Source organism: Hyperolius riggenbachi, chromosome 5 (assembly GCF_040937935.1).
Source record: "Hyperolius riggenbachi isolate aHypRig1 chromosome 5, aHypRig1.pri, whole genome shotgun sequence".
NCBI lineage: Eukaryota > Metazoa > Chordata > Amphibia > Anura > Hyperoliidae > Hyperolius > Hyperolius riggenbachi.
Genome location: NC_090650.1, coordinates 46179635 through 46196530, shown reverse-complemented (window position 1 = coordinate 46196530; position 16896 = coordinate 46179635). Strand labels below are relative to the sequence as shown.

At 42.3% G+C, this 16896-nt stretch overlaps 2 protein-coding genes across 4 annotated transcripts in view; both read left to right on the top strand.

Annotated features, from left to right (window-relative positions):
* Window positions 1-5186, top strand: part of LOC137518182 (nebulette-like) — a 75064-nt gene extending 69878 nt beyond the window's left edge. Inside the window, exons 18-21 of the mRNA XM_068235644.1 lie at window positions 829-921; window positions 2493-2585; window positions 3205-3297; window positions 4425-5186. Coding sequence (XP_068091745.1) covers window positions 829-921; window positions 2493-2585; window positions 3205-3297; window positions 4425-4637 — 492 coding nt within the window. The 3' untranslated portion in view covers window positions 4638-5186. The remainder of the gene's footprint in view (window positions 1-828; window positions 922-2492; window positions 2586-3204; window positions 3298-4424) is intronic.
* LOC137518168 (LIM zinc-binding domain-containing Nebulette) overlaps window positions 1-16896 on the top strand; it is a 252739-nt gene that overhangs the window by 228940 nt on the left and 6903 nt on the right. For 2 of the 3 annotated variants that reach the window (XM_068235594.1, XM_068235596.1), the window contains exons 5-8: window positions 7125-7296; window positions 8431-8523; window positions 10141-10284; window positions 16061-16185. In XM_068235594.1, the coding sequence (XP_068091695.1) occupies window positions 7125-7296; window positions 8431-8523; window positions 10141-10284; window positions 16061-16185 (534 nt within the window). The remainder of the gene's footprint in view (window positions 1-7124; window positions 7297-8430; window positions 8524-10140; window positions 10285-16060; window positions 16186-16896) is intronic. The other variant, XM_068235597.1, reaches the window with a different exon arrangement.

Sequence of the window (16896 nt, the reverse complement as noted above, 5' to 3'; positions counted from 1 at the left end):
TAATATAAAACATCAGTATCTATCGATCTAGCTATCATACCTCCCAACTTTTTCAGGTAAGAAAGGAAGGACACTTAAAGACACGCCTCTGCCATGCCTCTAACCACGCCCCCACCACACCCCTCACCAGGCATATCACAAAGAATTTAAAAAAAAAAAGATTTAGTTTTATCATTTAAACCACACTGGTCCCTTCTTATCATCATTAGTTTTTTTTCTTCATTTTAACATTTGAAAATAAGAAATATAGCAGTTTAATTGATAGGAAGTTTAGAGTCAGTTATACACATTTTTCAGTAGAAAAATATGTTTATTAACACAGATCCGTACATCGGTCCTTAAAGGGGACAAATGAGGAAGAAACAGGGTCAGAGGGATTTGGTTCTCAAAGAGAGACTGTCTCCCAGAAAGAGGGACAGTTGGGAGCTATGCTATCTCTCTCTCTCTCGCTATCTCTCTCTCTATCTCTCGCTATCTCTCTCTCTCTCTCTCTCTCTCTCTGTCTCTCTCTCTCTCTCTCTCTGTCTCTCTCTCACTCTCTCTCTCTCTCGCTCTCTCTCTCTCTCTCGCTATCTCTCTCTCTCTCTCTCTCGCTATCTCTCTCTCTCTCGCTATCTCTCTCTCTCTCGCTATCTCTCTCTCTCTCTCTCTATCTCTCTCTCTCTCTCTCGCTATCTCTCTCTCTCGCTATCTCTCTCTCTCTCTCTCTCTCTCTCTCTATCTCTCTCTCTCTCTCTCGCTCTCTCTCTCTCTCTCTCTCTCTCTCTCGTTATCATCAATTTCTCAAGGTTGCACTGGTTTGACTGCTGACTATTTGGTGTTTTCAAGGTGTTGTACAAAAAAGGATTGGGAGCCGGCACATCTATGAGTGAGACCCCTGAGATGGAAAGAGTTAAGACCACACAGAAAAATATCAGTGCAGTAAGTAGAGGAAAAAATTGGATTACTTTTCAAGCAGAACTCCGGTTAGAAAAATATTATTTTATCTTTTAAATGCAGATTTCTTTGGTGTTTTTTTAAAGTAAGAAGCTCTTCTTCAAATCTGCTGTGGTTTTATCTCTATAAGCCTTGTAGGTTGTGACACATTCCTTATTTCACCTAAGGGACTTTGCAAAAATTAAGCACCTCATACCTCCAGCAGATCTTCCATCCCTAGTCCCTCAAACCAGGTCTTATGACACGCCCCCCGCATACTGGCAGGGCAGAGTGTGATGATGTCACTCACTACATCACCTCTCCCCAGTACCTGATGGAAAGGCATCCTTATTCAGAAGTGTTACTCAATGCCTTTTAAGGCCTGGCACGCACCATGCAATTTCCCACTGTGGCTGCACTGAATATACTGGGGCTCAGGGGTGCTGCATTATGTGTACACTAAGGGGACAGGGGGAATTGGGGATTCATATGGATTTCTTGAGTGGGAGGGGGCATTATGGCTGCACTTGAATATGGAAGTGGGAGAAGGGGGTGCTGCACTAAGCATACAGGAAGGATGGGGGGACTTTTAGCATTCTCAGGGGGAAGGGGGCATTATAGCTGCACTTGTTCTATTTGCACGTGATTGTTACATTATGTTCTATGAAACTCATGTTTTTAAAATTTTTATAACAGCTTTTGAACTGTTTGTTATCAGTGTAAGGTGGGGTGGCCTAACTTTTTAGGCCAAGGGCCATATGCAAAAATGAAACCATTTTTGCTGATTGCCGTTAGGTACACTGTGCCTGTGACATTTTGCCAAAACATTTCCATGGGAAATAACCCATATACCGTATGCAGTTAGCACAGTGGCAGCTGCCAGCTGCTAATCAGTGGCTGTCAGGCTTTATTCTCATCTAAAATCGCAATCGCTGAGGACATCGTTTTGCGATTTTGTGATAGTTTTTTTGTAAAGCACTTTTCTTAGCGTTTTTGCAGAGCGATTTGTTCGCTTCCTGACGCAAATCTGGAAGTGAACTCTTTGACCCGGAAAATAATAAATACAATGTATTTATCCTTAAAAGCGCTGGGGAAATCGCTATACAAAGCACTTTTTCAAACGTTTTGCAATTTCCCTATACCTCCCATTGTGAACATTCTCATAGGAAATCATTGCACAAGTGCGTTTAGGCCGATTTTGAAAATCGCTGGCGCTTAAAAATGGTGAACATGCCCTAGGTCGGAACAAGCCCTTACTGCTGCTGGCCTCTGCATGCAGCACCCCAGCTATGGCCCGTGGGCTGCATGAATTAACAACTGTAGAGAGCTTTGGGGGCCACCAGAAATGCCTCGGTGGGCCACATTTGGCCCCCAGGGCTGGTCTTTGGGCATGCCTGGTGTAAGGGTTTTTTCTTGTTTATCTGTATAGGTATTTGTTGATCAGCGTGCATTTATGAATGAAATGTCACTTGAACATCCGGACCATATTAAAATGTAATGGGCCCACATGCATACCCAGGACCCCATTTCACCTAGCACCACCTCTGACTCCTTGTTCTCTCTGTGCATGGTTGCAGGTGAAGTACAAAGAGGAAATCGGACCTGCTACAGCTATTCCTGACCTGCCAGAAAACAGGAGAGTGAAAGAGATCCAGAGGAACATCAGCAATGTAAGAGAGGCGGAGTCTACTTTAAAGGGAAATTCCACTTTAGTTGTAAAATTGCCATGAATAAAGACTTGTTTTGCATAAATCTTTGTCACTTTAAAATTATTATTACATTTCAGTTTGCAGCCAGCTGTAAATTGTTGAAATTCAACTATAGTATTTTGGATCTGAAGCTCTGCCCAGTCTCCCTGCCAGTTCCTTCTTCACCCCTCCCTTCAGATGAGTCATGCTGTCTGTTCTGTCTGTGTAGAGAAGACACAGCTGGTCTGTGTGTTTAGTACAGTGTAAAGTGAGCATAAGAGAAGCAGAGTGCACATAGGAGACAGCATGACTCATCAAAAGGGAGGGGGTGAACAGGGAGCTAACAGAGAGGCTCGGTAGAGCTGCAGGTCCAGCCATGTTTGGACGCATTTCATCAGCTTTCAACTGGCTGGATTAAGAAAAAAAAAAACTTTAGTAAACATCTGCAGCAGTGTATTCAGTAAACACATCTTTCAGAGTATGGAAGTGGATGCATATACTTGGACCACCTATGGAATGTCTTTAAATCGCTGTATGACTATATTGTTTTGAATGCATCTCACAGACGCTCTTGTTTAGTGATTTTACTGTTGATCTACAGGTCCAGTATAAAGAGCCTCTGAGCAGAGCCACACCAGTCAGCATGACTCCAGAGATGGAACTGGCTAAGAAGAACCAGGAGCACTTCAGCATGGCAAGAGTCTTGTGCCATACTTTAACAGATCCTACTAACACTCACTGCTAGAACACAGGACATGTACTACCTCATTATGTTGGTTTCTAGACCACAGACCTGTTAACCCCGATGCCATGATGAACCCCTTCGCACCACCTGATTAATATTTTGTAGGCCCCCCTTGTGCCACAAAAATGCTTATTTGTCTATGTTTGCACATATTTAAAATTTTTCACCATGGTGCCCCTTTAAGTATGGCTGTAATACTTTCAGAAATTTTGCGTAATCATAATCGGTGCATAACGATCATCAGTAATAATTAGCTAAGAAGAGGTAAACCTCTGTATTCTGCAGGTGTCCTGTGTCCTCTTCGCCCCACCAACTATCGGCAGGACCCTCTGGAAGATCTGGGTCATGCTCCTCTTAATGCATGAACGTGGCCGTGCTGCACCCGCGCCTCCGAAGGTGCAGCCATACCTATGCAGGCGCAGTACAGCCCCACTCATGCATGAAGGGGAGCACAGCCCAGAACATAAATCCATCAAGCTACGGTTGGATTCCTTTGGGGTCTCTGTGAGTGGCAACGGTGGTCTGGAGGACAGTGTGGGAAGCCTCTGCAGGATCAAGAGGCTTCCTTCTTCTTAGTTGAGAATCCGTTTTTTGACATGCGGCTCAGCTTGGTCACACTTTAAGTCTTGTAAGTTGTGAGGTGGGGCATCTATACATTTGACCTGTTTTCCATCACATCTCATAGATGTTTGATTGGGTCAGTGTTTGAGGAATCTGGAGGCCAAAGAAAACGTGACTTAGCAGATCTGGCCACTGTCTTCATTGCTCAATGATCCAGCTCTTACTGGTAGACATGGGTCAGCTAACAGATAAGTGAGTCCTTTCACCATGTCAAGTAATTTATATGACAGGGAATGACGTGGAAAAAATGTACATCAGTCACGGTACCCCTGGACTCAGAACCATAAATATATGTGTTTACTGCTGTTAGAATTGTAAACTAGGGGGTCTGTCACTTAAAACCAGAACCAGCCAAATTGTTCACTCTACCAGCGGAGGCTGAACAGTATGTAGGTGTACATAATCAGTAGTTATGATGAACATCTGATATTTTACTTGGATTTTTCTCTTTGCAGGTTCACTACAAAGATAAGGCTGGAAAAGTCACAGCAGTCAGCGTTACCCCTGAGATGGAAAGGGTTAAAAAGAACCAGGAACATATCAGTTCGGCAAGTTGTACCGGATGTGCCATCCATAAAAGGATGGGGATGAGTTGTACGGTCTACGGCTTCGTACACACGCTAGATGGTTCTTGGCCAAGGCGGTCACTTGGGGCTTTGGGCCTCTGAGAACCTAGCATTTGTACTGTGGCCCTGATGCGTCCTCGAGAGACCATGACTGTTGGTGGACCACCTTGTCTGAGCAGAGATTGAGAACATTTTTCTCCTCCTTACCCCTCGGATTTGTCTTTCTCTGTAAAGTACTCGACCATGAGTGGGGAAGTAGGGGGGGTCACAAGACACCAAGAAACTGTTAAATGGATGGAGGGGGCAACTAGAAATAACAGAACGGTATAGTGGAGAGAGTGAGGTCACCAGGGGACTCTATAAAAGGGAGGGAGGATCACTAGATACTAAGAAACTGTATAGGGGAGGTAGAGGTAGGGCACTAGACACGAGGGGACTGTAGAAGGAAGGAAGGTGGCCACTAAACATTGAGGTTGGCCGTCAACTCAGTCCCAGTGTTTAATTTCGCCCCACTTTGTATTTGAGTTTGACACCCCTGATCTAATATGTCTTTTCTTGCAGGTGAAGTACAGCAGTGACTTGCAGCAAATGAAAGGTAGACCTAGTGTCATTCTAGATACCCCAGAACTCAGACATGTCAAAGAGGCACAAAACAAGATCTCAATGGTAGGAATCAGCATAACTCTCCCATTCGTGGGGCACTTTGGTCACCTTGATGTCACCTTATAGCCTTATTCACGCTGGCTACCCACCTTCTTACCGGGACAGACTCACTGCCTTGCTGTCTCTGAGCTAGTAAGCGGCACGTAGTCACTGAATGCCATATCCGAAACCTAATAAAGCATCTATACTAACCTACTGGTGTGGTCTTATTCAGCAAAAAGCAGATGAACCTGACATGGTGTGAGTGTGCCGCATGCTGTGTGACCTGCTGCATGTCTGAACATCTACTGTATGCATCTGGGTGTGATAACAACTTTAATGTAATAAGAAGGTAACAAGAATTCTGCTGTAACCTCTAATGGCCAATCAGAATTCATTTGTCACCAGTCTGGCTATACCAGGCTGATAGAGGCTGATGACTGGTTGGTTGGTATTGGTTTCACCACGGTGTTTTGTTATTGCATGTTTTTTTTAACTGTTACTATGGACTACTAGACTTTTGTTCTGTACTACTAATATGTTATGGGCAGTGTTAAAATATCTGATGTGCATTGCAATTCATCTTAATAGTCAAAGTCAGTGCAACAAGGCACACTAACTAGGAGTTACTCAAATCCACCGGTCAGATTTCAGCTTTTAGTTACAACTATCAAAATTCCTTTCTCCTTTGTTACTGTCACTTGCAGTAGGTAGCAAAAATCTTACAGGTCTTACATAATTTGGACAAGGCCATCTCCTGATGGGGATTCTCAGTATTAGCTTTATTCTTTACAATAGCAATTCCTGAAAAGAATCTATACATCTTCACTACTCCTTTGCACAATATTCTGGCAGTTGAAAGTAGCAACTGCTGTTCAGTGAAATTACTGTTTTCAGTGAAAGTGCTGTTTTGAAATTAAATACCTAGGACCTCCCCATGAGGAGATGAACTAGTCCAAAACATGTCAGATCAGTCAGATTTTCACTACCTACAGTAAGTGACAGCAACATAGGAAGAAAGTAATTTGTAGTGCATTTTATGCTGTTGGGAAATCTAAATTTTATTTGTACAGTATGTAGTTTAAATTTTACAATTTTTCATGATAGTTATCCTTTAAAGGACTTCCGAGGCAAAGTAAAAAAACTATTTTTTCACTCACCTGGGGCTTCTTCCAGCCCCCAGCAGCAGTCTCAGTCCCTCGCCGCAGCTCCAGTCCTCCTCGGTGTCCCTGCTGGCCTCCCGCAATGATCGGGGTCGGCACTTCTGCGCGCGTTCACAATATCTGGTGCATACTGCGTCTGCGCAGTAGTTGACACAATGACACGGATGCGCGAGCACGAGTGCCCAAGCAGGCGCAGAAGAGCCGATCCCCCCCCCAGCGGGTCGCTATCATTGTGGGAGGCCAGCGGGGACACCAAGGACCACCCGAGCTGCAGCAAGGGACTGAGACTGCTGCTCAGGGCTGGAGGAAGCTCCAGGTGAATAAAAAATAGATTTTTTTTTACTTCACTTCAGTAGTCCTTCAAGTATAAGTATACTAATACTTTAAACGGACACTATACTGAGAGGAATATGTAGCCTGCCATATTTTTCTTAACAATGCATATTTCCTAGCTATCCTGCTAGTTCTCTGCCTCCAATACTATAGGCCACAGTCTCATACAAGTATGCAGATTAGGTGCTCTTAATGACATTTGAACACACTAGCTGCATGCTTGTTTCACGTGTGTGATTTAGAGCATACACTAATGAAGCCAGACAGATCAGCAGGGAAGCCAGGGGCTAAAATAATTATGGCAGCCTCCATAACCCTCTCACCACAGGGTCACTTTAAGTGCTAGATTTACTGTAAATGTACGCTATTAGTGCAGGCAGATTATTACACACTCGCAGGTGATTTTGATACTGTTGTCACTTAGATTTGTTTTTTTTATACTTGTTACCAGATAAAATATCATGAAGATTTTGAGAAGACGAAAGGCAGAGGCTTCACGCCGGTGGTGGATGATCCGGTGACAGAACGCGTCAGGAAGAACTCGCAGATCGTGAGCGACGCTGCCTACAAGGGGGTCCACCCTCACGTGGTTGAGATGGACAGGAGACCTGGGATGATTGTAGGTGAGTCTTTCAAGTTAATCGTGCATAATGTGAGGTGGTCATCGCGGTGTGCCCACCTTTGAAGTGCACCTGCCATTAAAGAGGAAGTATACCGAAATATAGCAGTAAGGGGGAAAAATTGATACATTGCAAAGTGATAAGTTAAAAAAAAGATGCTAGATCAAAAAATGATTGATTCTCGCTGTGTAGTTTGTTCATGTTGCTTGATCCACTGTGAGACTGCGGGTGTTCATTTTCACTGCGGGCAGACATTTAAAAAAATATATGTAATATCTAGAACATGTATGGCATTGTGCATTGTATGGTTGTTCTGGACAAAGAGCACAGATACACATTTGTGTCCTAAGAGATGTCTGTCTGAGGGAGCAATCAGTACATTTAGATGCATAGATGCAGTGCTGGTTTTTCAGGGTTACGATAACAAGATTTTTATGTTTTTGGTACATTTACCCTATTATTTGGTTAACTAACCAATCCTTTAACAATAAAGGCCTTTGCCAATGGGGAGATTAGAGGCTGGCCTTTTTGGAGACGGGAGTATATTGGTTAAGCTGAAGTGTTCAGCAGACTGGCGTGGATCTCCCCCAAGAAGGTTAAAAAGTGCTTCATTTTGGTTAGATAGAGATAGCTGGGGGAAGAGGATTTACAAGACGACCCTGTATCATGGACGCACCAGGTTTAGTATATTTATTTCCTGATTTTTCACCTTTAAATTTAGGTGCGTCTTATGGTCAGGAGTGCCTTATGGTCTGAAAAATATGGTATACATTTCACTCTGGATGGAGGATTATTTGCAGTACTAGTTTGTCGAAAAAGGTTATTCACTCTAAAGGTTAAAGAAGTGGTTGTATTCACACACTTTACGCGCACACACTTTACATACACACATTTTGTTCTTTGTGTAAATAAATTAGACCTTTCTATTTGCTTGTAATAATAATTTACTAGCAAGTGGTTTGTGCATAGAACTACAAACATAGCCTGTCAGTGTCGGGTAAAAGCAGCTGAAGACCTTCTGGGCATTCTCGTGGTGTTCCATACATTCCATTACTCATCTGTTCTGCTGGTGTTTCTGCTTTTGTCTTTTTTCATCCTTGTTTTCTTTCCTCATTCTTTTTATTTTCTCATCAAAAGACCTTAAAGTTTGGCGCACTGATCCAGGCTCCATCTTCGACATTGACCCACTGGAGGACAATATTCAGTCTCGGAGCCTTCGTATGCTTACTGGTACAGCAGACAAATGTTGTTCTTTCAATTCTAGACTAGGAGTATGAAGTACACAACAAATAGATTATGTTTGACAGGACTAGAACAGTCTATTGCCATTGTGTGCTATACAGTAGCAGAGCAAAGCCCCACACTAGACAGAGGTGCTGGCTCTGTCTAGGCTCACAGCTGCATGGCTTGTTTGTGTCTGAATCAGGGCTGAATTTACCAACAGGCATTCTAGGCATGTGCCTACAGCTGGCTGATGCTAAAAATTTCAGATGAATATGGCAGTCCCCACCCACTTCTAGCGCTTGCTGCTGCCTTGCCTCTTAGTTCAGACAAACTCGCCCTGAGAGCTATTTAGCTTAGAAACTAGCCTGAGATAGGCAGTCTCGCATACATAAAGTCCCTTCATGAAGCTCCAAGTGAGCGATTTTGATTGTGTGTTTAGTGTATTATTCTGATTGCTTGGTCATTACCATGTGACCATGTCTGTTCTCCTTCCTGTTTTAGTCTACACAGGAAATGGACTAAAGTGAACCATGATCGCAGCCAGCCAATCAGAGTCTTACGGATAGACTCCATGATGAAAATGCACAGGTTTCTTCTTGAACTATTCTTGTGGAAGATCATAGAAGAAATGGGCCAAATCTCCGGGTCCCATACTGGGCAAACCTACTAGCCAGCATCCCCTCCCCCAAAATTTGCCTGCAGTCCCCCCACAAAACTAGCTAATGTGGAGGGAGCCTGAACTTCTTCCCCCTCTTCCTCAGACCAGCAGATCAGCATGTCTGTGTAGCCCGTCTGATTCCAGCGTGGAAGTCCTCACCTCTCTTGTCTCTTCTGCAGCCCTCCGATGATTCTGCGCTGCCCGGTTCTCCACGTCACGTGAGTTCATCTGACATACAGGAAGACCGGCCAGAGAGCCAGAGTAGAATGATCAGAGGGCTGTAGGAGAGTGCATAGAAGAGAGGACTTCCTCGCTGGAATTAGGTGAGCACAGACACCCCGCACTGATCTGCTGGTCTGAAGAACGGCAGCATGGCTTCAGGGGGAAGCATAAAGGTGACAAGGTTTTTCTTTATTATCGCAGCTGGGGCCCGTGTGGCAGAGCCACTGTTTGAGACCCAGACCCAACGTAGGCTCCGGCCTGTATGGCAGCACTGGTTGTTCTGCCCTGATGGTGGCCCTGCATAAAACTGGCTAGTTTGGGCTTTCCAAAACTGAAGATGTCTCAGCCTGCAACAAAGATTGCTGTTCTTGGTGATGGACAAATCTAAGATACAACCATTTATATGCTGACATCATCTGCTGTTTTCCGAAACTGCCTCCAAGACCTAAAATCAGCCACAATGGGAAATGACTGTATGTCTTTGTGGCACCTTCTCCAAAATGGTTATCATTGCTTCAATCTGCTAAGTTAAATGTACTTGTTGCGTTGCTGCCATAAATATGTAGTACTAAGAGGGTCCAGAAAAGGTTAGGCTGGGGTGATGATAGTCCTCTCTCGAGCTCTGTATGTGTAAACACAAATCATTTGTTTTTTGTTGTTCTTTATTCATTCATTGACGGGATTTTCTTATCTTCATTCTTCCTTCTTGATCTGCAATCACCATGGAATCCATTGGTTCCCAGGGCGTGCAAGTCTTGGCACCCGGCATTCTTGTCACTCTGCTGGACCTGTTGCAGTGAGCCAGGCTGATGACAGGTCCGAGGTGTCTGAGATAAACCCTAGTTTCTCTTGCTGCAGTGAGGGAACAAGGGCATCTGATGAAGGAGGTAACAGATACTACCCCTTTAAGGTTTAAGGCAGCCATCTCTCCATTTTAAGCATTAGAGGCCTAAAAATAACCAGTTAGACATAAAAGTTGCCCTTTCATGTGAAGCAACTTCTTAAAGCAAACCTGAAGTGAAAATAAATGGATGAGATAATGAATTGTATGTGTAGTACAGCTAAGAAACTGAACATTCATGGCAAAGAAAAAAAAACTAATTTTGTTTTCCAGTACAGAACGAGTTGAAAAACTTCAGTTGTTATCTGTGCAAAAGAGCTTCTCTGAGCTCTTCAACAGACTGGGACAAATACAGTCCTGTTTTCTGAAGCACTTAAACAGCCAAGAAACAGTGAGAGACAACTTGTGATAAGGTTTTACTGGAGGGAAGTTCAAATGGTCATTACTTCTGCTTTGTTTAATAGCTTAAAAGTGTGGTTTCGAAACTGCTAATATGACAGAATGATTCAAGATTATAAAAAAAAGCTATTTCACTTAAAATAAAATTATGAGACTCTCTTTTATTTGCTACTAATGTTCTATTCATTATCCGTACTACATATACAATTCATTATATCATAAGGGTTTTTTTCCGCTTCTGGTTTGCGTTAATGAACAGTAAAGTGTCTGGGAGCATTTTACAGGTTATAATTCCCATGTTTGGAATTTCACATGCATACATACATGATATACTGCAAGATATCTGTACATTTTCTCCGCCATCTTGCAATGAAATTCCCATTAATTATGGTGGGCCTCAGGCATGTGTTTTGGCCGGTCCCTAGCCACATGGCCATGGACCTCTCTGGTTGAATAGCAAGTTACTTTCAAAGAGCAAAGATATTAAAATGACCAATAACGTCTTGTTATTTTCATTCGAAAAAATGGACTTGTAATTCAGTAGTAATTATGCCTTAATGGGAGGATGTATGTATGTGGTCTTCACAATCTGGACTTGTTCTAAGACACAGGTGTCGAATTCCAGTCCTTGAGGGTCGATATCCTCACACATTTTTGGAACAGCTCAAACTAATTGATGAGACTTATTCAGGAAAGGTGTGGTTCATCAGGTAGAACACACTTCTCCATTTCTCAGTTCATGCTAAACACTGACATGGAATTGGCCCTCAAGGATCAGAGTTCGACAACTGTGTTCTAGGAGGTCTACAAACCATAGAACTCTAAGAACTACTAGTCTAGACCACTAATCTTATATATGGAGGATGGTTGCCCTAAACCAGACTGACACCTGGGTGCTGTGCAATGCTTCACCAGCAGCAATGTCTAACATTACATTACACTGTGTGTTTAAAGTCCAGCTTTGGAAAAAAAATAAAATAGTTTTGGAGAGTTTTGGAAAGGGGATAGGACCTTTGCTATGTTTTACTTTTTTTCTATGTGTCTGTTAGGCCCATTTAACCCCAGATCTTCTCCATGGCCGTCAATGTGTTTAATATGACCCCACCATGGAAAAGAAAAAAAAAAAGTTGTCTGGGCTTCTAAATCTTTCCCACTACAACAGTGCATAGTCTCGTACTGCCCCTGCTGGAGAGATTTAATGACTTCCTGTCCAAACAGGAAGTGAGGAAACCTCGCACAGAGGAGAACGCATAAAGGCTGTTTTAACCCCTTTCCATGCTCTCTCAAACCAAAATGTATTTTTTCCTGGATTTTGGCTTTAACTAACAGATTTAACATTTTCACTTCTTAAAGGAAAAGCTAGACAAAAAAAAGAGATGCAGACACCGTAAGATTACTGAGGAAATTCTGTGTAGATAGAACTTTTCAATCTGACAATATACTCAAATTATACTCTGCATAGACCTTCCTGACCAAGATTTTTGAACTCACCTTTATTTTTCAAGAACCCTCCTACATTTGCATGAATAGATAAAACATTATAAAAAGAAAAAACAGTATCAACCTACTCAGATCCAATTTTATTTCTCCTTCTTTGTCTTAAAGGGAACCCACGGCGAGAGACAAGCCGTAGACCCTGAACAAGCATGCAGATCAAATGTCTATGACAAATCTGACAAGATTAGCTAAATGCTTGTTTTAGGGTGTGATTTAGACCCTACTGACCACCAGAAAGATCAACAAGACTACCAGGCAGCTGGTATTGGTTAAAATGACATAAATATCTCTCACCTCGGGTTCCTTTTAAACACCAATTTGGTGAATTATCTTTTTTCTACCTAATGTGTGTAAAGACTATTCACAAATCAACCTATTGAGATATCTGGGGTCTGGTGGGTGCTCAGGGACTTGAATATCACCTCCTCTGATGCCCCTTCTCAACTGAACTTCTTCTGAAAAAAGTCAAGGGGTAAGCAGGGGGGCCAAGCTGGCAACTTGGCTCCGACTCAATCATCTGAATCCATCCTTCCCTTGTGTCCCCATTAGCAAATTTAAAATTGACCCCCCCCCCCATACTATCACTCTTAGGGATCCTCCACCTCTAAAGGGTCTCATGCTTGCAAAAGCCCTGATATAATGCGATGTGGATGCTGCGTGGGAGTGGAAAGTGTGCCAAGGCTGTGGTTTCGGGAAGGGCGATTGGGATGAATGATGGGGCGTTTTAGGTGGATGAGAAGGAGAGGTTATAATGGGTGGCAGCTTGGTTGAGACAGATCAAGTTCAGAAGGGAGGAAGAGAGCTAGTCATGGTCACTGGCAAGGATGTTAGGGTTGAGATTGTGGGGAGATCTTTGCAAATGACCTGGGGTGGGGAGGGCACTATGCAGAATGAGGATGAGACACAAAGGTGTGATCTGCAAGGTGAGTGGGGCTACTGGAATGTTGTGAGAGGCCAAAGGAGCTGGCAATAGAGGGCAGCTGGGTGGCAGTAGAGCTATGGGTCATCCAAGGGTATATTAAAAGTCTCAGAGGATGATGGTGGGGAGGTCAGAGGAGAGAATGTGTGGGAACTTGGAGGCAAAGTTGTCCAAGAAGAGAGTAGTGGAGTGGAGTTTACTAAAAGACCCCCCCCCCCCCCCCCAATAAAATAATCCAGATACAAATTTGCCAGCAAAGACCATCCCTACTGAATTGCCCTCTCTGAGGGTGATAGTGGCACATATATCACTCACCCACTCCCTCATGCTTAATGGAGAAGGACTTACAGTACATCTGGTAACCACACCCTCTCATTCTGTAAGGGATGGATGGGTGTGGCTCTGGAACCCAGTGTGTGTAGTGTCCAGAATTGTATTGAGGACCTTCATAGGTGAGTGTTGTGGGGAAATGGTTGGCATCTTTCTGTTAAATAGGAGACCAGGGAGATTGGTTTGAGAAAAAAAAAATTAGAAGCACCTCAGTCAAAGCTGAAATGTCCCACATGCAAAAAGAACCTTGTTCTCCTTTGGGTACACCCATTGGACTCAATTCTGGTAGCTATGTGAGGTAAATATTTTGTTGTAGGTAAAATAACTCATGAGGTATTTTCCTCTTTTTTAGCAATTTCCGAATATGAGGTGAAACATGAGGTAAATGCATAAAGTGAGGTAAAACGAGGTATTTCAGTGGTAAGCATGCAGTAAATAAATTATAGCAGTCTTTAATTGTCTTCCATAAGTTAGGATAGTCTTTGGAAGATTCTTTTTTTCTTTTTTTGAGGGGGTAGGGTGTATTTGATTATGTAGCAACCTATGAAGAGAACATTTATAGGCATCCCATAAAAAAAAATCTAGTAAATATTTTGAGTTTTATTTCTACTATTCTTTTCTATTACACAGCCTGAATAGAAATTCGACTAAAACAGCAATACAGTAGGAACTCTGCTAAAAACTGTAAAATGCGTACAAACTGACTTTACCTCCAGGTACAGACAGGTCTTAAACTGATCGGTAAAATATGTGCTAACATGCCCCCCAATCTCCATGAGAATAGCTATTTTGGTAAATTACCTCATGAATTACCTTATAATTTACCTCATGAGGTAAAACATGACTAAAACCTACCAGAATTGCTAAATGTCATTACCTCATGAGATAAATTACCTCACATGAGGTAATTTGTTTGATAACCCTACCAGAATTGAGGCCATTATGTTTGCGCCCAACATAGAGGACATATTCTCATCCTACACAGCAGTACAGTATCCTGACTAAGTAATCAGATTCATGTTCTTGTGGACACAAAACCGCAACTTGCACCAGAAAAGAGAATTTTTCATAAATACTAAAGTATGGATCCAACAATCTAAGCAGTTAAAAAAAAAAGCGCAACAAAAACGAGCGCTAGCTCAATAGGTGCCGGGCCTGGGGTGAACTGTGGCTACCAATAGCGGGCACCCATCTTTGAGTTGGGGGTTGGGCTTAGGGTTAGGTGCCACTTGGGGGGTATTAGTTGCCCATTTTAGTGAAATATAGGCAAATATTACCAATATTTCACTGCATCAGTTAAGTAGTAGAATATCTGTAAATTTACAGATAATGTACTACTGCTATTTTTTTTTCTGCTTTACCCCGCTCCCAAATACATTTTCAAATGTAGGCCCAGCAATGACTCTCTTGCTTTGAAACAACTTTCTTAATTTTTTTTTTTTTTTTAACTGGGTATCATCTCTTAGCACAAAATAATCAATGCTGAAAAAAATAAAATAATTAAATATAAATTCATTGCGATGAATTGAAGCTGTGTGTACATTTTCTATTAAAACATTGTTCTGCTCGTTTGTGCTGTTCTGAGTGTGAATTAATACACTTATTTTTACAATTTGCTTAACGTTTAATGAATATGAATTACATTTTTGCCTTATACCTGTTATTGTTTATTCATTTTTCATATTGTGTGGTAATATAGAATAAAAACATATAGTGAACGTTTATTTGCGGACTCTCCATGCATCCACAGATAACTAAAATGCCATCATTCTCTTGGGACCGTAGCAGTTGAACTTTTATCCAGGGATCAGTTTGCTTTGAAAGTCATCCGAGATAGATTATTCACTGGTGGCCCAAATGTCAGGAAAATGGCAGCATCTACCGACAAGTATTTCAAACACTGGTGTAAAGATTGCATTTTACCATAAAGCTGGACTACAGTCTCAATAACACAACTATAGATGCAATAAGGAGTTGGGAGACAGGTTTTCATAATTGTGACCTTACACAAGGTGCTCTCTTAGGTGGTGGGAGCGTGGCCATGAGAAACATTTTTGACAAGCTGTTGTCGGTGGGGTGTAAGAGGGTTGGGGAAGCTTCTGGCTTTTCAGAGACTTTCTACTAATGAGGTAAGTATCTATTTTTTGGCTATCAATTTTCTTCAGGTACACGTTAAAATATCGTTTTTTTGTGACTGCACTGAATTATAGAATAATTTGAACAAAAGGTTAAGGTTTAGTCACTCTCCGGTCCTAGTCATAAGTGACAGAAATGTGGTTCTCAGCTTGTGGAATTCAGTGGTGTGGATTGCTGTGTGGAGTAGAGGCACAACACCTTCACATTAAGGGATTCCAGTTTAGAATTTTGGGTACCTTGTATGGCTGCCCCATTTTAGGTAACCACAGTAATCGCAAAAGACACTCCCAGAAGAGGACAGGCTCTGCTTTAATCCCAGAATAATCATTTAGCCTGGAAACATAATTTATTCCTATTGGAAGGACTGGAATCCATGACTGCCGAAAGAATATTTTCAACAAAGGTCAGCCTGCTTGCCTCAAGACCTTCACAGGCCTGAACTGTTAGAAAATGGTCAAGCTGACGTTCGCACAACTTTTTATCATGTATTTGTGTTTGTGCTTCAGAAAGTCCACTTACTAATCCCTGGTTTTGCCTACAGCCCCAGTGCTTCCCGGTGCTTACCATACCTCTCCGTCTCAAGGCTACGGGTACGGGCCGCAGTCAAGTATGTCCTCCATGAGGTCGATGCACTCTCCACATGCACATTCCACCTCCCCGAGTATGGTGAGTAACATATGACTTATATAGATGCCAAATGGTGCTGACTTCCTTTCTGAGGTTGTCCAAGATTTCTTCCTTGGATAATTTCCTCCTTGTTATAAGCTTGTATTCCAGCTTCATACTCAAAAACATCTGTGTAAGTATACCTTCTAGGGGTTGTCTGCATCAGACAGCAATCATTGACCTTATTAGACAAGCTCATTCATAAAAGATGTGTACTGCAGGGCAGACTGTGTGGCCTAAACTGGTTTGGCTCTATCACAAGCCCATATTCAAGAACAACATGTTAGTTGTAGGATGATATTTGGGGAGTCCGAAGAGCCTTCCAGAAAAGACAAAAAAAAAGACACAGAGACCTAGGGCGTCCTGTGTAGTACTTTGTGATACTAGATAAAGCATTAGGGTGTATGTAAAAAAAATGTGATAATCATAAGTGTGTGTTGTAGTACTCTTAACCACAGTATGAAGGCAAGTGAGAAAAGCCCATCCTCACTCAGGTTCTTTAGTATCTTGATGCCAGGAGTGTTGCACTAGTAACTTAGTATTTAACCCCCCAACAAATTGGGGTGGTCTTATTAGGTAACTGGGAGGGAAGAGGTACCCCAAAAAGAACAGGATTTGTGCCATCTAATATGCTGGCACAATATAACTCTAATAATACCAAAAATATTAACATATCATTCTGATCGCTATTATAATTTGAATTGTTTAATT